The sequence below is a fragment of the Mytilus californianus genome, unplaced genomic scaffold, assembly GCF_021869535.1.
Source record: "Mytilus californianus isolate M0D057914Y unplaced genomic scaffold, xbMytCali1.0.p SCAF_6, whole genome shotgun sequence".
Classification (NCBI taxonomy): domain Eukaryota; kingdom Metazoa; phylum Mollusca; class Bivalvia; order Mytilida; family Mytilidae; genus Mytilus; species Mytilus californianus.
The window spans coordinates 56,778,037-56,799,286 of NW_026262712.1; the positions used below are offsets into that span (position 1 = coordinate 56,778,037).

General features: G+C 33.0%; 1 protein-coding gene across 1 annotated transcript; it reads right to left on the reverse strand.

Annotated features, from left to right (window-relative positions):
• Positions 1–450: 450 nt before the first annotated feature.
• Positions 451–7,462, reverse strand: LOC127705676 (uncharacterized). The gene is made up of 2 exons (XM_052210020.1): positions 7,423–7,462; positions 451–2,335 (listed from the first exon to the last, which is right to left on the reverse strand). The coding sequence occupies exon 2, from the start codon at positions 2,311–2,313 to the stop codon at positions 613–615; it is 1,701 nt and encodes a 566-aa protein (XP_052065980.1). The 5' UTR covers positions 2,314–2,335; positions 7,423–7,462; the 3' UTR covers positions 451–612.
• Positions 7,463–21,250: the final 13,788 nt, after the last annotated feature.

Sequence of the window (21,250 nt, forward strand, 5' to 3'; positions counted from 1 at the left end):
GCTTACTAAAAGGTATGGGTTTCCTTCATTGTTAAGGGCTTGTTGTCAATTTCATCCTTGCCTTTTGTCTCATTAGCAAATATATAATGTTCAAGTTTTCATCATTGTGGACTTTTATGCAGAGAAAAAAGTCAGGAAGACCAAGTCAAAATCTTTCTTATGCCCTTCGGGTCTCAATGCCAGTAGAACCACGAATTTACGTCCAGACAGATTAAGAAACGGCAAGTTAATAACACTATAATTTCATTTTTTGTTTCAATATATTGATAAACTATAGCTGCTAGTAGAAAACTGATTCATATTTTCCGTTTTGAATATGAATATTATTTATGATTCTGTTTAAAAGTAAAATCACAAAAATACTGAACTCCGAGGAAAATTCAAAACGGAAAGTAAATCATCATATTTTTAGTACATTTGACTAAGAAAAGGTTAATATCTAGCCTTGCAAGCAACCGGTTGCATATTGAATAACGACTATAGGACCACCTGCTTAACTCACATTCCATCCTTACAAGCAATCTAGCATCAAGACATTTGTTGCAAGTTGAATACTTGCATTATACTTTAAATTGCATGTCATGTTACTAGATCATAACTAAAAAAAATATGTCAGTTAACAGAGTATAAAAATACTTTTTCTGTTTTATTCGCAACAATCAACGTATTTCTGATCTTACTAAAATGAATCGACCATGGTTGAGAGAGACCTTCCTTTCGAGATAACAGTTGTCGGTGTCGTTTTCCATCGGGAGAGATCATTATAAGATTGTTTGAGTAATCTCCTACAACGTAGATATTACCATCATTATCGACAGAGATACCTCTTGGTGTCTGCAAAACGCTTTCATTTTGAAATCTCCATTGTATTTCACCATGTAGATCATAACATGTAACGGTGTTCTCCTCCGGATTTGTATGATAAAGTTTGTCGCCAAATGTTGTTACATAGCAGTAAGGTGGCATTTCCCCTCCGACTATATCGCTTACTCTCTCGTCATTTGGATTGATCATTCGAATTCCTTGATAAGACCCAGAATAAACTAAATTGGATCCATTATATGTTATTCCATAATTATACCCATTTACAGAAATAGTTTTCTCGACTTTTTGGTTTTGCATGTCAATAATGCAAATACACTTGTAACCAGAATCACCACATGATACAGCCAAAGTATTGTTTTTTGTAATGTGTGTTACATCAAACGCTCTTCTCGACATTTTCACACGAAAATCCAGTGATCCATTTGCGTTCAGCATGATTACAGTATCACCGAATAGAGCATTGTTGGATAATACCATCCGTCCATCTGGTAGCAGATATGTACCAGTAGTGTTTTCGTGTATGATTGTGTTTATGGTCTGTTGTAACTTTAGACTGATATTTTCAAACGATCTTGATAGTAATTCTGTTACCATCATTTGAGCTTGCTTTTGTTTGTTCGTGCTAAGCTCAATGTCGGACAGTTTACTTTCAACCATGATCTTTCCAAAATTTGGGATACCGGATATGAGATTTTGAATTGCAGTGTTGATATTAAATGACAGAACAATCTGCTTCAAATTCTCGTTACTGGATATTGAATTAAGGTATTCATTTTTGCCAGATACCTCCTTTTCAATTCGTTTCATTGACACAAAAGTCTGAAGATCCGACGCATGCTGTTTGATATCTGAAATACTCCTCTGCAATAACGAAATCTCTTGTTGTTTATCCTCTAAAGAATTTAACAGTTGACGGATTTTTTTACTCTCCTTGTCTTCCGATGCATATAGCTCCTTTATTATATCTGCTTGTATTTTGTCGATATGATCATTGATTGCTGATTTGGTCTTTTGGATTTCCTTCTCAATCTGCTTCCGAGTCTCAGGTAAAGTTTTCAGATTGTTTTGTCGGTCCTGTCGGATTTTTTCAATATTTTCAGCGACTTCCTCTAATGTCTGCTCAATCTCATAGAATGCATTTGACGATTTGACGTTATTAATGACGTCTTCTAATTTCGAAAATTGCTGGCATTTGTTGTGACTTTCTACGATGCAGTTCCTACAACAAGGACATTCATGCATCTTGCAGTAAATACTGAATTTTTCATCGTGCTTGTCGCAGAACTGACTAATCTTTACTACATCACTAGGTAATTTATGATATTCGTTAATTGGTATGACGGTATGATTTCGAGTTCCTTTAGATAAACTGTGGTGTTCCTGACAACCTTCGCAAAGTCCTTCATCACATTCAGTACACCAGACCACAGAAAGTTTGGAAATATGACGGAGATCACAAACACCGCAATTTAAAGATGAAGTCGCCATAATAAGATAGAGATCGTTTACCCTGAAAATAAAATATTTTAGTGAGAGGCAGTCATAAGAAATCATCGCTTTATTCTTTATATTGTAACTCTTTTTCTTATTCAAATTCCACAGCTGATGTATTATTTTTTGCGTAGTTTTATTTTGTTATGTAGCCAATGCGTCAGACTGTAGATTTTGAAAGAAGGACCTGTGATATAACTTATTTCGAGATAGTTAAATGAACGGTCCGTAAAAGAGACAAAATTTGTCATTTTGGATTGAAGCTTGTCTTATTTCAATTTCTTACTTGTATAATTGTTATTGAACATCAGCTGCAGGATGCATGCAAATAGTAAACAAAAGTTATCACTAAACAAATTGTTTTATCGTTATTTCATATACAATTTTAGTAAATAAAGATGTTAAGTTTTGTTAACATTGCTGGATTAATGATTTTAGATTGCTCTTTTGTCACTTCTCTCTCTTTTTTTGCTGAGGGTATAAGTTTTTCCAGGAATTGTCTATGTCAAATTCTGAAAAAATAGCGTCCGAAACTTTGAAAAGGGCCATTTAGTATATTGGGGAGACATAGTTTCTTTCACTCCCATGTGTAACAGTTCTGACATTCAAGTGATATTTTTTTTCTTTAAGCAAAAAGTTAAAAGAAACTGCTACTTTCGTAATATATCAGAATCTGGCTAAATCATTCCTGGGAGCCAAAATCTTTTCAGTCCGAAATGTGAATAATGCAATTCTATGCAAATACCCATATTCAAATTCCAGCATTTTCACAATAATTCTGAATTTTAGAGTTTTTGTTGTCTTAAAATCAATACATATCAGATAATATTGCACTTGGATTTAAAACGCAATTCCTGGGATTTTGAAACTATATGTAAGTCAATAACTTTCAGAAAAATAACAATCTCATTGTATAGAATATATAACTTAACAAGTCTGTTTGTGGAAATTGCGATAGTTTATACTTTTTGTTTGAAAAATGGAAAGTATGTAGAATTATTGATAATAATGGGAAAGTAAAAAAATTGAAATCCAAAAAGCAACAGGAGACTGAAACTACTCAAAACGATCACGAAAAAACCAAAATTTTTCACAAACAAATTTGATATTTGGATGAGATAAGAAATGAAAATAGATTTAATTTGAATGTTTAGATAAGTCACATTTCATTTTGGGAACTAGCTTAAATAATTTTCTGTCATGCATTCATTCATGGCTTTGGGTCAGAAGCATATGAAGAACATACAATATACTACTGTGTACAGCTTGTTTTTTTTTCTTTTCATCTTAAGTATGTTCATCGACCTGCTGGCATCCGTTTTATATAGCTTTCGCAAATGATTTTTTCTTACTTTCTAAGGAAAATTTGAAAGTTTTTGAACTTCTTATTTGAGTCCTTTTGTTAATTTGTGATCACAGTTTTTGCTATTTACGTCTTAGCATCTGGTGACAAAAATAATTCCAAGAAGTAATTAGAATTCAAAAGTTGAAAAACAACAAAAATTAATTAGATTTTTTGGCTATTATTTGATTGGAGTCCAATGGCAAATATTTCATTCAATCTTTGTTCTGTGTTATATTTTGTTATTGGTGTTTGTCTTTTTGTCGTTTTTCTTTGCGGCTATGCTATTCTTTGTTTTTATTGGAATTATGATTTTGGATTGTACACTAGGTAATTTTTTTTAAAATTTTTGTCGAACAAAAATATTAAATTGTTAGACAATATATTGTTTATATTTCTAAAAGATGGGATTAAAACCACAGTCGTAAATGCATCAGATGTTTGTCAAGCCAATTTGAATTGTCCATGATATAGCATAATATAGTCTATTAATCTATCTTCTAGTCCAAAAATATTTGAAAGGTTTGTATTTTATCATATTCAAAATGTATGAAACGGGTGAGATACTGTACTGGATGTCTCAGCTTCTAACCCAAACAAAAAGGATAAGTTGCCACACTGCGGAATCAAAGAGCTAGTCCGTGTAGAATGGCTGACCTTGTATGTTACATAAACAATTGAGTAACATGTGCGCCGTCATTTTATGAAGATTAACATGGTTTTCAGAATTTAGAGTATGGCTAATCCTGATTGGTCGTTGTGTGCAGCTGATATTTTTTATTACTGAGCACTCATTGCACCCTGTATTTTGCCAAAGGCAAATAATATATTTTCCGCTAAAGAAACTAAGCAATCTTTGCTACGTAGCTGTGACGAGACACGTATTTCTAAGTGCATATTTGATAGGCAAGGGAGATAAGAACAAATTGCGTAAAGAAAAACCAGGGGAACCTATATTTTTTAACTAAAAACTGTCCATATAATTGTTTCTTCAATTAGGTCTTTCCACTTTTCTGTGGAAAGACCTATTGTTTTTGTTCTGATTATTAGGTCTTTCCACTTTTCTGTGGAAAGACCTATTGTATTTGTTCTGATTATTATTATTTTCTTCCTCCAAATTTTGTTCTCGCGTAAAATTTTTGTTTCGCAATATGTCGCTAAGATATTTCTTATATAGTATCATACAGTTTATGCGCTTTTTATTTTCACCCATACTAAGCCGAACAATTTTCTTTGTAAGAGTTATCTCCCCGAACACTGTCTTCCTTGTGACTACATCTCCTCCGTAACCGTAAAAAAAGCGACAAATTTTTTTTATAAAATTGCTCGTTATATCCTTCGCATGATTTGTCCTATTTTGACCGAAGCGATATGAACACTCCATATGAGAATTATTTCCCCTTTTGTATTTGATATAAGTGATATGCATTTCTATCTTGTAAACCATAAGTGATAGAGACCTAGGATCTTTTGATTTGAGGTCCTTGGTAAAAAAAAAAATGAAAATTAGGTAAAGGTCAAAGGTCAAGGTCATATTCTTAATTTTGATTTTGGCTTATTTTCACTTTTTTCCAAAAACCGTATAATATATCGACAAATTAGTTTTACTAAACTGTTAGTTGCGACATGTCGTAACACGTAAATTTTGATTGCAAGGGTACGTTGGACATAAAAAAGAGTTTTCTCCCCTCTTGTATTTAAAAATACACGTGTGGTGATATAACTCATTAACCAAATATAATTAAGACCTATAGTCATTTGATTTCAGGTCATTGGTTTATGACCTTGAAATTGATCTCAAGGTCATAGCTTAATTTGACGTTCTAGATTTTGACCTTTACTTTAACCTCATATGTATACATGATAAAGCCATGAAACTTTTTGCAAGAGGTTTCAAACCATTTAACCTTGAAAGAAAAACAACCGGAAGTGACCTTGTGTAAACCGGAAGTAGCTATTTTTTGTACTTTATTGATATAAAAGTATATAGAACCAGATATTTTTGGAATCAGTGTCAAGTAAATATTCAAATAGTATCGGAAGTAACATTTTTCAAACCGGAAGTAAGAAATTATCTCTCTTATTTAAAAACATATTGCATAGAAACCATATATTTTCGGAATCAGCGTACAATAAGCTATCATTTTGACGTTTGAAATGACATTTTAAACCTAATTTTACTTCTTTCATATCAAAATACATGTTTTTTTGGTGGAAAGACCTTCAATTGTTCTCTGAACAATTGGTTTTTAATTATTATTATTTTCTTCCGCCAAATTTTATTCTCGCGTAACATTTTTGTTTCGCAATATGTCGCTAAGATATTTCTTATATAGTATCATACAGTTTATGCGCTTTTTATTTTCACCCATTTTAAGCCGAACAATTTTCTTTGTAGGAGTTATCTCCCCGAACACTGTTTTCCTTGTGACTGCATCTCCTCCGTAACCGTAAAAGAAAGCGACAAATTTATTTTACCAAATTGCTCGTTATATCCTTAGGATGTTTTGTCCAATTTTGACCGAAGCAATACGTAAACTCCATATGAGAGTTATTTCCCCTTCTGTATTTGACATAAGGGATATATAAATGTATAGCATGAATGGTAAGTGATAGAGACCTAAGGTATATTGATTTGAGTTCCTTGGTTCATTTAAATGAAATTGAGGCCAAGGTCAAAGGTCAAGGTCATATTCTAAATTTTGACTTTTCCTTGTTATTTGATCTCCTCTGTCACTTTTAAAGATACAAATTAAAGAACAAGTGCAAAATGTTTGCCTAATTATGATTAAGATATGATACATTCGGTCTGAAACAATCCAATGACATCTTATAGGAGTTATTGTCCCTGAAATGATTCAATTTAAGGTTAATTGATTATTACTCCAACTTGCTACATGATAAAGCCATAGGGTCTTTTGCAAACTGTTGGTTGACATATGACCTTGAAAAATGTCAACCGGAAGTGATCTTGAGTGAACCGGAAGTAGTATTTTTTGCACTTATTTCATGGAAAAGTACCTAGAAACCATATATTTTTTGAATGATCATAGGTTAACCTATCTTTTGAGACCGGAAGTGACATTTTATAAACAGGAAGTAGCATATTATCTTCCTTATCACAGGCATAAGTATATACAAACTACATATTTTTGAAATCAGTGTGAATAAAGCTATCATATGAGACCGGAAGTGACATTTTCTAAGCCGGAAGTTGGCAATTATATCCCTTATTTCAGGCAAAAGTATATAGAAACCATTTATTTATTGAATCATTCTAAATAAAGCTAATATATGAGACCGGAAGTGACATTTTCTAAGCCGGAAGTTGGCAATTATCTCCCTTATTTCAGGCAAAAGTATATAGAAACCATATATTAATTGAATCAGTATGAATAAACCAAAGCTTGGACGCAATAGTAATTTTGAGTAAACTGGATGTAGCTTCTCATCAATAATTTAGAACATTGATGTGGAAAGACCTTCAATTAATCTCTGAACAGTTGGTTTTTAATTCTACCAAGGTTTCGTTCTAAAATTACGTTTCTATAGGCTATATCTCAAAAAAAAACTATTCGCCTATGGAAAAATCAATTTTACTTTGCGATCTGTTAGCAATTAAAGAAGTCAGAGTTGTTCCCTCTTTGTCACTGTCGTATCGTTAATGTATAGTTACTTAACTTATGTATCTTATTATAAGATGGAAGACGGATTGATTAAGTATATAGAATTTATACAAATAATTTGGGATTCATTTATCTTACCTTATAAATACAGATATTTCATTGTACGGCAACCAGGAAAGTAAATGTATAACTGATCACATGACTTTATGTTAAACAGTTCACTATATTTACAAAAATAGTTTAAGTTGGCGGTTTATTTAAATGTTTCTTTTAATAAATTGAATTATAAGGTCATCTAAACATGTAAATACCTTATTCCATATGGGTTTGACAAATGATTTTTAGTTAGATCGAGTGACTGGCAGATTCCCATTAATAGTTTGTATAAGCTTTACAAGAGTAATAATAAAGGAGAATTCCATCATACAGAACACAATCTTTAGATTATTTGTTCATCCATCTCGAATAAATTGATAGCTATTTTGTCCAAGAAGTATGCATATATATAATTCTTTATCTTCGTACTTCACTTTGTCTTTTAAACTGTTTTGATTCGAGCGTCACTGATTGGTCTTTTGTAGACGAAAAGTGCGTCTGGCGTACACAATGTAATCCTGGTATCTATGATGAGTTAAAACTTTATCCCTTACAAACGTTTATAGAGTTTCAATACAGGTATCAAATTTCGTTGTCAAAAGAATAAATAAGCTGATTTTCAAAACCTATATAGGTCAACTCAATAGTTTTTTTTTTTTTCATTTTCAATTATCAGATTTGAATTTTTAAAATTAAAACCAGACAACATCCCCACAGTACTATGTTCAATGATTTGCAGCTGCTATTGTGTGAATAAATGTAAGATTTCGGTTTCAGTGCCTACCATTCTATATCTCAAATAACTTGTTTAAATGCGTCTTCGACTAAATTTGTTGGACGCAAGATAAGCAAATCATCATCGGAAGCATCAAAATCATAAGGGCCATTTACTAAAAATGCAAAATTTATAGTCTTAAGTCTAACTTGTCTAAAGGGGTTATTACCTTGGATACAAAATGTACGAACTTTAATTCTAAAAAGGATTAGAGAACTCAAGATTTTTAACGGATGATTCATTATTATTAATCCAGACGTATAAAAGTGTTTAACACTTCACAAATAGTTAATACAGCCTGAGCATAAACTTGGTCTCAAAATGTCATAAAATATTAGTTGTTGAACATTTCTTTTATGCAGATATAAAACGGAGCATGCAAAGTTTCCTTTAAATATATATCGAGGACAACGTCGCATAATGGCAACTTTGGATGCTTTAGTCGTTGATGAAAAGTGTCATCAATATATTTCATAGTTTAAGTAGTGACAATGAATTTTTGTTTGTTATTATAATCAATCTGTATTTGAGTTTGATTACATCACACAGCATAGTTGTTTTGTTTTTCAGTTGGTAAACAAACACAAGATACTTTCCGAAAGTGTTAAATGTTTTTATCGTGATACCGTTTTATTGCCTTCGAAATGTTTAGAACGAATGTCAATTATTTAAGAACGTATCTGTCTTTTTGTTTAGTTTATTTTCTATGTTTGTTAATTATTTTTTTGCTTCTTGTCTGTTTTAATTTTGAACAACACCGTTCAAAAATATTCCTTTTACAATTTTGCCGAATCAATTTTCATTTTGAACATTTTTAAGGTACACTCATACTAACACAAGCAGCAACCTGTTAAGATGTATTCATTCTGAGTTTTTTTCTGAATATTCCCCGTAACCGTTAGAAATAAATGAAATCGACAAGACTCTCCTTTTCTTAAATAACACTATAACTCATTTTACAGAATGTTCCAAAATCAAGCTTCTCACATTTTCTTTAGCTGTGTGTTAGACCTGTTTAGGGGTTAATATTAATTATTTTGACTTTTAATTTTAAACCTAAACATGATCACATAAGATGGTTGGGTGTTTTATAACAAACGATCAACAAAAACAAATATAATAGAGAGCAACCAACCAACGACAATTACTGAATTACAGGCTCTTCATTTCGGAGACACAAAGAATGTGACAGGTTAACATGTTCTTGAACGCTAAACTCACCAGATCGTCACGAAGCACAAACGTATAAATGACAAGACAATTTTAAGGAATGAATATTTCGATTACCACTAAAACAAAAGGTATGCTCGATAGGGGTAGACATTTTGCATTGCAACAAACCACATACGGACCACTCAGAAAGTTGTTACTAGCATTCCGTAATGTGCAGAGAGAGTACATGAGAAATCGGATTTAAAGTCCCTTTTCCCATCGGAAAGCTCAAACCAAAAAATTTGAAAAACCAAGGACGATAAATACATGAACATGTTAGGAGATATATGACAAAAAAAGACCAAAAAATAAATGCCAAATACATCTGAGCAAGATGGAGCCTAGTTACTTTCTAATTAATTTATCATTAAATCTGTTGGTGATGTAGTGATTGGAATTTTAGTCTGATTTTATTATTAGTTGTAATTGGGCTGTTTGTGCCTGCCCAGGCCGAGAGCCTGTCTTCCAATTGTTATTAATATGTTTTAGAAGCAATATTTTCCTCTGATATTTATTTAGTAGTTGTTTGGCCAGTTAAAGCTCATATGGTATCATACTCGATCAGTACTATATGATAAGGTATCTCGAAACTCTAAGAATACTGTCAATTTCATGAATTAGATTACCTTTACTACAAAATGTCAAAGAATTCTTTAACAAACAAAAAAATATCTCCGATACCAATATTTGACATGTTGTGTATATAATATAGCTTTTTCAATATCAGACAAATGTATCAACCCTCAACCAGTAACATATTGGTGACCCGGAGGTTGACATAGGTGTGATATTGAAAAAGCTGTTAAATGAATTTGCACGGGGTAATTCAAGAAATGGGCTGGTAAGCTTAAAAATACCAACAATCCATTTAACGTTTTCACACAAGTTTAGCTGATAATGTTAGATTAATCAATTCTAAATAACATGGAAAAGAAAAAAGTTCTTTAAAACGTCATGAATATCGAATTTAAAATTTAGATGTCTAAAAATATTCAATACAAATGAAAAAAAATTTGAGGTAAACTTTTAGTCCAAATGTCCGAAATTAAAAAAAACACAGATTTGAATGATTTGTCTTCTGTCACAATAGTGTGCTGGTAAACTTCACGAAAGACTTTTATGTTATTTTCAGGCATTTTTTTCTATTATCGATTAATTGAATGATCGATCGATTGATTGATTGATTAATGTATTCATTCATTCATCTATATATTTATTTATATTTTTCATTGTTATTACTCTGGTGTTGTTGTTCTCATATTGACAATGGTAATATGTATGTGCCTTTTCTATGTTCAACTTAAAGAAAAAAGGTGTATTCTTACATTCTTACATTTGTTTATTAGACACAGACTGCTCGGAAACATGTTCTACTCCAGCACATCCTTTTTCTGCCTGTCCTTAGTAAGGAGTCTGTTATTTAGTGGTTGTTATTGTTGCTGTTTCCCATATTAGTTTTTCGCTTATTGTTTTAGAGAAGGGACGGCCGTTGTTTTTCCTCGTTTGAATTGTTTCCAATTTTGTCATGTCGGTGTTTTTTAGCTGACTATACAGTATGGGTTTTGCTCATTGTTGGATGCCGTATTGTGACATATAGTTTCATACATCCACGTCCTTTAGTTCTTTGTGGATGGTGTCTGATTGGCAACCATATACCAAATCTTCTTATTTTCATATTGTCTATCACGCAATGGGTAACAACGAAAAAATGGTGTGAGGCAATTTTCTATTTTAATCCCGAAACATCAAACTGCTGAAAAGACAAAAAGTACAAAGTAAGCAATGTACCGTATTGTCTTGTGCGTCATTCACTAGTGTTTAGTAGTATTGCTGAAAGCGCAATTATTCTCATTATAGAACTATTACAACTTTGCATTTAAGTGAATGAAATGCAGCTCTATGACTTGTTGCTTTTTTGTAAGTTCTGATCATCAATACTTAGTAAAACAATTAAGATATATCTCAAGCTCTATTGAAACAAATATATAGTCAGTAGAAAACAGAATGAAGGTGTATATATATAAATATATATCTAATAGCTTGTATTATATATCTAATATCATATACAATGAATAATGTATAATCAAATAAAATACACATAAGGCAATATCAGAATTAAAAATGTATACCCTTTAAAACAAGTCATATTTTATGAAAGACATAACAGCATTATATAAGATACAAATTGTACAGTTCAAGTTTAGATCATTCTTATTGAGCACACAAATCACAGTAAGCCTAATTTTGTAAGATCGAAGACCTGTAAGTGAACAAATCACTGTACAGCTTTTTACTAAAACTGTCAACATGTTTACTAATATGTGGATCAACCTGATAAAAAAGTAATCAGCTATCGATATGTTTAATTTTTCGTAAGACGGTAGCTCTGTGCAGCAAAAGCTATTGCTTTAATCATGTCTTCTTAAATTTTTGGAATTAAATTTGATTCGCTTAAAATTTAGTGTTAGATAAAACTAAAATGGTCCATTTCTTTTCTGTTTTGGAATTCAACTTTCAAATTTGCTCTAAGTATTGCATTAGATCGTATCGTCTTCCACTTTTAATCCCAAGGATTGACTGGGGTATAGAAATATGGTCATTCCTTGGTCTTTTAACGACCGGCAGTAAAACCCTTGACAAAGTGGGGCGTCAGTTTTGCTGCGCGGAATGTATAAATTCGCCACGTCCGGTCAGAATGGGGAATTTAAACCCATTGATTTGTGTAGAGAGAGTGTAACGCTCTCTGCACATTACGAACTATGCAAAAACTGTTTGATAGATCTGTTTGTGGCCTGTTTCAAGGATACAGTTTTGTCCCTATCCAATATATGCTAATTTTATAGAGCCATTCCAAATTTCCCGCCCTTCGTCCCGGTTGACTCCCTTTTGCAGTACCTGAACATGCATCAAATATTTGCCATTGGACCTTATACAATCAATCAATAAATCTTTCAATGTTCGTGAAGTAACAAAGCAAGGGTTATTTTTTGTTTGCTGTATATCATATTTGTATTTTGTTCATTATATTTTACATAAATCATGCCGTTAGTTTTCTCTTTTGAATTGTTTTACATTTATCATTTCGGGGCCTTTTATAGATGACCATGTAGTATGGGTTTTGCGCATTGTTGAAGGCCTTACGGTGACCTATAGTTGTTAAATTCTATGTCATTTGGTTTCTGGTGGAGAGTTGTCTCATTGGCAATTATACCACATCTTCTTATTTTTATAATACCTAAACGAAGACTATTGAAATTGTATTATTTAAAAAAAAAAATGCTTGATAGTTTTGCCCATTGTTAAAGGCCGTCCGGTGACCTATAGTTGTAAACTTCTATGTCATTTGGTCTAGTGGAGAGTTCTGTCATTGGCTATCATACCACATCTTCTTATTCCATATTGATAGTAAACAAGGGCCAGGAAAATTTTCAGTATGCGGCAGTTTACAGTTTTCCTGTTGTTTGAACAAGGCAATTATTTTGCCATTGATAATTTATCTAATGGTGACATAAGGCATATATTACAGCAGTAGAAAATTTGATCGGAAGTACAGCAGGCGATATTAGGGTGTAGGAATACATTTCTGTGTTTTATCTTTTTGTCAGCAGATTAAGTAATTATCTCATTGCCTGATACGGTAAAACTTACTACTGCTTTATATGGGCCAAGGTATCCTAATGTCTGTTATGCTAAAATAAAGTAATTGCCTCCTTCCATTGGTTGAAACAGTATAACTAAGTATTGCAAGGTATCAAAGAATCAACACATTTTTTCAAAATCTTTATCATTTGAAAGACAATATGACACTGTGTCACAACATTTTTGGTTTAATTTGATAAGTTTAAATCAGGCCGTTGAATAATATTTTGAATTGTTTTAAATTTTGTTATCCCGGGGTCCGTTATAGATTACTGAACGATATGGATTTTCTTCATTGTTAAAAGCCGTATTGTGACCTGTGGTTGTTAATTTTATCCTTGTCTTTTGTCTCATTAGTAATTATATAACATTCAAGTTTTCATCTGTGGGGATCTCTATCTTTGTTTTGTCTAGCTCTTGTCCAAATTTCATGCAGATAAAAAGGTTGGGAATACAAAGTTAATGTCTTTCTTATGCCTTTTGGGTCTCAAGGCAGTAGAAACTCTAATCTATATTAAGACCGATTAAGAAACAGCAAGTTAATAACTCTATAATAACATGTTTTGCTTTAATTTATTGATAAACTATAGCTACTAGGAGGAAATTGTAATTCATGTTAGTTACATTTCTTCTATTTCATATTTATTCTTTTAATTATGAATAACAATTTTGATCCTATGAAATCATCATATTTTAAATACATTATCTGAGAAAAGTTGAATAATGAATCAGCTGCAAGAAACCGGTTGCATTTCTAATAAAGAAAATCGGACCGCCTGCTAAAATCACATTCATATCGTGCTCACTCTAGCCTTAAAGTCAAGATATTGCATAACGAAGGTGCATACTTGCATTATATTTTAAAGAGTGAAATGCTTAATTAAAAGAGAGGCGAAAGGTACCAAAGGTACATTCAAACTCATAAGTCGAAAATAAACTGACAACGTCATGGCAAAACAAAAAAGACCAAAACACAAACAACAGTATTCAAAACACAACACAGAAAACTAAAGACTGAGCAACACGAACCCATCAACCATCATTAAATATCAACAAAATACTAATGCTACCGTTATTACTTCGGCTCTTTTGCAAAACTTTTCAATGAAATGAACTTAAATCATTACAATGTATTTGATACTTCATGCACGACATGAGGGAAATCATATTTATTGATACCATTTCATATCTAAACATCTTCAACAGTCCTACAGTCACTAAAACTATAACTGAAAAATGTTTCAGTTTACAGAAAATGGGAATGCTTCTCATCTTTCATTCGCAATCAACATATTTCTTTCCTTACTAATATGAATCGACCATGGTTCAGAGAGACCTTCATTTCGAGATAACATTTGTTGGTGTCGTGTTCCATCGGGAGAGATCACTTTAAGATTGTTTGATATACATGTACGTAAAACCACGTAAACCGTATCATTATGATTTTTGAATTTTGTTTGACTTTTCAAATACATAACCTTTATTCTTCAACAAACAAACTGAATGAAATGAGCGAAGACGAATTAATTTTGAAAATCACGATTTATCTGAAAATCTATACTTTTTTCGCCAAAAACATATTTATTTATAATATTAAAAGTCTTTTTCAGTCATTAACATATATTTGAGAACTGTGTCAATTTACAGAGAACAAAAATGGCTTTCTTGTGTAATAAGCAACAAGCAACATATTTCATTCGTTTCTAAAATGAATCTACCATGGTTCGGTGAGGAGATCAGTTCCAAATAACAGATCTCAGTGTCGTTTTCCATCGATAGAGATGAATATGACATTGTTTGTAGTACGCCCTACTACGTAAACATTACCATTCTTATCTACAGAGATACCTCCGGGTGTCTGCAAAACGCTTTTATTTTTAAATGTCCATTATAGTTTACCTTGTTGATCATAACATGTCACGGTGTTCTCCTCCGGGTTTGTATGAACAAGTTAATCGCCAAGTATCTTAACGTAGCAATTATTCGGCATTTCACCTCCGACTATATCGCTTACGGTCTCGTCATTTGGATTGATCATTCGAATTCCTTTATTCCGCCCAGAATAAATTAATTTGGATCCGTTATCGAAAAACAACAATAAAGTTTTTTCTCATGTAGGGGAAAGACCTTAAATATACATGAGATTTTGAGCAAGCAAAATAGGCTTATGATGCACAGTCATGATATAATAAGCATTACTTTTTCTTTTTTATTGAAGAGAGAGAAAAAAATCTAATTTAAACGAGAATATAGTAACTAAGGCACGATATCAATCGACCACAGATTGTCTGATAAGAAAACAGTTCAATAATATAACATGTTTTCTAAAACATGTTTAAGATAAGTAACAAAATTACACGTCGTAATTAATTAGAATTGTCATACGATCTCTTTGTTTAGCCTAGATCTTGTCCAAATTTTATACAGATAAAAAGGTTAGGAAGACCAAGTCAATATATTTCTTATGCCTTTCGGGTCTCAAGGCAACTACAACCTCGAATCTATATCAAGACCGACGAAGAAACAGCAAGTAAATAACACTTTAATAACTTTTTTTGTTGTTTTAATTTATTGATAAAAGACAAGTAGGAAATTGTAATGAATGTTAATTATATTTATCTTTATTCATATTTACTGTTCTGCATATGAATATCAATTATGATCCTATTACATCATCTTATTTTAGAAGATTTGACTGAGAAAAGGTGAATATCGAACAAGATGCAAGCAACCGGTTACAAATCGAATTACGACTAACGCCTGCCAAATTAACATACATAGCTTGAGCGATAGCCTAAATATCAAGCTATTGTCTAACAAAGTTGCATACTTGCAGTTAAATTATTAATCAAATATTAAAATATATACTACTGTTACAGTTATTACGTCGATACTTTTGCAATACTTTCAATGTAATGAACTCAGACCACTTAACATTTGTATGATACTTCATGCACGACACGAGGGAAAACATATTTAGTTATAATATTTAACATGGTCACATCTTCTACACTCACTAAATCATAACGGGAGAATACGTCAGGTCACAGAATATAAGTATGCTTCGCCCCTTATATTCGCAACAATCAACATATTTCTTTCCTTACTAAAACGAATAGACCATGGTTCGAAGAGGCCTTCATTTCCAGATAACAGTTGTCGATGTTGTTGTCCATCGGTAGAGATTATTATTACATTAGTTGACTCGCGTCCTACTACGTATACATTACCACTATCATCTACGGAGATGGCTCCGGGTGTCTGCAAAATACTTTTATTTTCGAATGTCCATTCTTTTTTACCTTTTAGATCATAACATGTAACGGTGTTCTCATTCGGATTTGTATGATAAAGTTTTTCGCCAAATGTTGTAACGTAGCAGTTATACGGCATTTCATCTCCAACTCTTTTAGTAATGGTCTCGTCATATGGATCGAACATTCGAATTCCTTTTTGACTTTTAGAATAAACTAATTTGGTTCCATTGTATGTTATTCCATATATGTATCCCAATAAAGAAAAAGTTTTCTTGACTTTTTGATTTTGCATGCCAATAATATAAATACACTTGGAAACAGAATCACCAGAATATTACTTCAAAATTCAGTGACCCATTAACGTTCAGCACCATTACATTACCTGCACCAAAGACAGTATTGCCGGTACATACTATCCTTCCATCTGATAGCAGACATGTACCAGTAGTGTTTTCGTGTTTGTTTGTGTTAATCGTCTGCTGTAATGTTAGATTGATATTTTCAAACGATCTTGATGGTACTTTTGTCACCATCATTTGAGCTTGTTTTTGCTTGTTCGTGGTAAGCTCAATATCAGACAGTTTACTTTCAACCATGATCTTTCCGAAATTTGGGATATCGGAAATGAGATTTTGAACTGCAGTGTTGATATTAAATAACAGTACCATTTTTTCAAATTCTCGTTACTGGATATTGACCTGAGGTATTCATCTTTCCCAGATACCTCCTTTTCAATTCGTTTCATTGACAAAAAAGTCTGAAGATCCGACGCATGCTGTTTGATATCTGAAATGTTCCCCTGTAATATCACAATCTCTTGTTGTTTTTCCTCTAAAGAGTTTAACAGTTGACGAATATTTTTACTCCCCTTGTCTTCCGATGCATATAGCTCCTTTATTATATCTGCTTGTATTTTGTCGATATGATTATTGATCGCTGTTTGGGTCTCTTGGATTTCCTTCTCTACCCGCTTCCGAGTCTCAGATAATGTCTTCAGGTTGTTTTGTCGATCTTTTCTGGTTTTCACAATATTTGCAGTTACTTTTGCCAATGTCTGCTCAATTTCGTAGAATGCATTTGATGTCTTGGCGTTATGAATGACGTCATCTAGTTTTACGATTTTATTGCATTTGTTGTGGCTTTGCACAATGCAGTTGCTACAGCAAGGACACTCATGCTTCTGGCAGTAAATGATGTATTTTTCATTGTGCTTGTCACAGAACTGAGATATTTGAACTATATCCTTAGGTAATTTTTCATATTCAGAAATTGGTATGACAATATGATTTCGAGATGCTTTCGATAAACTGTGGTGTTCCTGACAGTCTTCGCAAAGTCCTTCATCGCATTCAGTACACCACAACGCAGACGGTTTGGAGATATGGCGTAGATCACAAACACCGCAACTTAAAAATGAAGTCGTCATAATACAATAGAGAATGCTCACATTAAAAGTAAAATATTATTATAAGAGCAAAAAGTCGCCATTGCATTGTATCATAAAAAATCATCGCTTTAAATTCCTAACGTTCTTCTTATTCATATTCCACATCTGATGTAGTATTAATTGATTTTTTTATAGCTTTATATTGTAGTGATAGCTTATTTGAAAGATTGTTGTCATTAGTTGAATTTCTAGGAATTTAGTGTTATATTTTAAAAAACGGCTCGTGAAAGATGTGAAAATTGTCACATTTGATTCAAGTTTATCTTAAAAGTATTACATCAACTGTAGTATACATGCTAATAGACTTTCACTCCAATATCCTAGAGATTTATTTTGTTGTCTCTACATCAATAGCTGTGAGGAAATCCTACCTTCGGAATGCATCGAAAATATTACTAAAACATTCCTATGGGCCAAAACATTGTGTCAGAAACATGGAAAAATGCCATACTCTTACATTTGAATTCCCTGCATTCGAACTCCTGCTTTTTTTTTCAACAATTCTGAAATTTTAGACAGTGTTGTTGTATTAGATAAATAGTTTTTTATAGTTTTTCTGTCGGATTGTATTGAATTTCTGGCGCACCTATTCCTAAAGACAGAAACATGGCGGCATAAACTTGGTAAATCTCCATACTGTAGCTTTGAAATACCCACATGTGTCTTTTCTCTTATCCAATAATACTGAAAGGCTAGGACTTTTTGTTGTCAATAGCTGTTATATAATTTTGCATTCGTATGGTTCGAAATGTCTAGTAAAGTATATCTATAGACCAAAAACGGCGTCCGAATATTCAGTAAGAAGATGGATGCCACATGTGGAGCAGGATCTACTTACCCTTCCGGAGCACCTGATTTCACACCCGGTTTTTAGTGAGGTTCGTGTTGCTCAGTTTTCTATGTTTTGTTTCTTATACTGTTGTTTATCTTTTGTTCTTTTTCTTTCTATATTTTTCCATTGTGTTTTCAGTTTATTTTCAAGGTTGAATGTCCTTTTGGTATCTTTCGCCACTCTTTTGGAAAAAGGCCATATTAGTAGGGATATCCCCCTTTCAATCTCCAGAACTCGACAGTTTTACAATTCTATGGGTGTTAAAACAATAACAATGAAAAAATTTTACAATCTGATTGTATTGAATTTATCAAAAGGTATAACTAACAGCTCTGTGTTGTACAGTTAGTGAAAATGGTGATCAATTATATCGTTTTTTGTAAGAAATGGAAATAATGTAGATAAACTCGTAATAGATACCAGGATTAAAATTGTGTACGCCAGACGCGGGTTTCGTCTACAAAAAACTCATCAGTTATTCCTAGTAATTATAAGAAGATCAAATGGGAATGGTCGAAATTAGGAAAATTAAAAGGGCAATAGAAGAGTAACACAACTCAAACTAAAAATTATCTTCAAACAAATTAAAAATCTGGATGAACTGAAAAGTCTCGATTAAGCAAATTTTCTGTTACACTGTCACATATAGTGTTGGAGCAAAATCATATATGTTAGATGTATTGATTCATTGACGCTTGATCTCTTTCAACATTCCGGATAACTTGGCTGCGTTTTTTCCACATAGTCAAACAAACTTACGAACCCATCAGAGGGGTGTTGCAAAATGAATGTGCCAGTGTCCTATAGCCATTTTTTCCCCATGTTAAATTTTCCGGGGGAAGAACTGGATCGTTCCAGTTTTTGCCCCCGGAAAAATGGCATGATCCCACTTTCCCCATCAGCGTGATGGGGGGGAGACTACGATCAGGCCTATTCTTCCCCCCCTAGTAACACGAGAAGCTCATTTTTCCCTCTTGTGGTAACGTCGGCGACATCAGTTGGAAATGAATTATCCATTAAAGGATAGTTACCTTCTTTTAAATAGTTTAGCGTTACCAAACAATCATCGTGGATACATAAACATACAAGTGAACATGTTCGCAGACTGGTCGACCTATAGACATACTAGTGGACACACACAAATACTGATGGATGTTAAGATAAAATTGAGAATGGAAATGGGGAATGTGTCAAAGAGACACAACCCGTCCAAAGAGCAGAAAACAGCCCAAGGCCACCAATGGGTCTTCAACACAGCCGGAAAATCCCGCACACGGAGGCGGGCTTCAGCTGGCCCCTAAACAAAAAATGTGTACTAGTTCAGTGAAAATGGACGTCACACTAAATAAAGGCAACAGTAGTATACCGCTGTTCGAAACTCATAAATCGATAGAGATAAAAACTAATCCGGGTAATAACTTAAACTGAGGGAAACGCATCAAATATAAGAGGAGAACAACGACACAACAAAAACACAACATTAAAATGTAACACACACAGAAACGAACTATAATATAACAATGGCCATTTTCCTGACTTGGTACAGGACATTTTATAAGAAAAAAATGGTGGGTTGAACCTGGTTTTGTGGCATGCCAAACCTCCCGCTTTTATGGCAATGTTAAATATAACATCAAAATGACAACATTACATGACATGACTACAATACAAATAAATGGGAGAACATATAGGACAAAGAAACACACTAATAATAGCTAACAAAAGGTACTAGTTTAGAATTTAATACGCCAGACGTGCGTCTCGTCCACACAAGACTAACCAGTGACGCTCAGATGAAAAAAGTTTGAAAGCCAAAACAAGTACAAAGCTGAAGAGCACCGAGGACCAAAACTTCCAAAAATTTGTGCCTAACACGGCCAGGGTTTTCTGCCTGGGACAAAAACATCCTTATTACTTAGAATAATATATACTTTTGCAAACAGTAAATTTTATAAAATGACCACTAGTATTTAATAGATATACATGATAAAACCGAAGTGGGGACTAACTACAGAATACAAACGGATACATTACATAAAACAACTTAATCCAACACATAAAAATACACCGCCGAGTTAGCCAAAGCCTCAACGCACAAAGTGACGTCACATTTGAAATTAAAAAAAAACAAAAAAAAACACCAAAACATAAAAATGAATTATAAAAAAAAACATACAAGACTAACAAAGGCCTAAGGCAAAAAAAAGGCGGAGTTAAACATGTTTTGTGAGATCAACCCTCCCCTATACCTCTAGCCAATGTAGAATAAACAAACACACAGCAATACGCACAGTGAAACTCAGTTTATGAGAAGTCTGATTCCGTTGTCAGAATATGTTATAGAAGAAACTAAGCAAAATGACAATGATAGGCTGCATGTGGACATATTAACAGACTGGTGAACTCATAGAGAGACTTGTAGACATGTCGACAGACCAGTGGACACATAGCTAGACCGATGGTGAACATGTTCACTGACTAGTGGACACGTAAACAGATTGACGGACACGTAGATAGACTGGTGAAAATGTCGAATGACTGGTGGACACGTAGACAGATTGGTGTACACATAGACATACTGTTGAACGTGTAGAGATACTTGCAGACACTCACAGACTGGTGTAGACAGACGTGTAGGCATGAAGACAGACGGGTGAGAATATACACAATATGGTGAACATGTAAACGGATTTGTGGACATATTCACA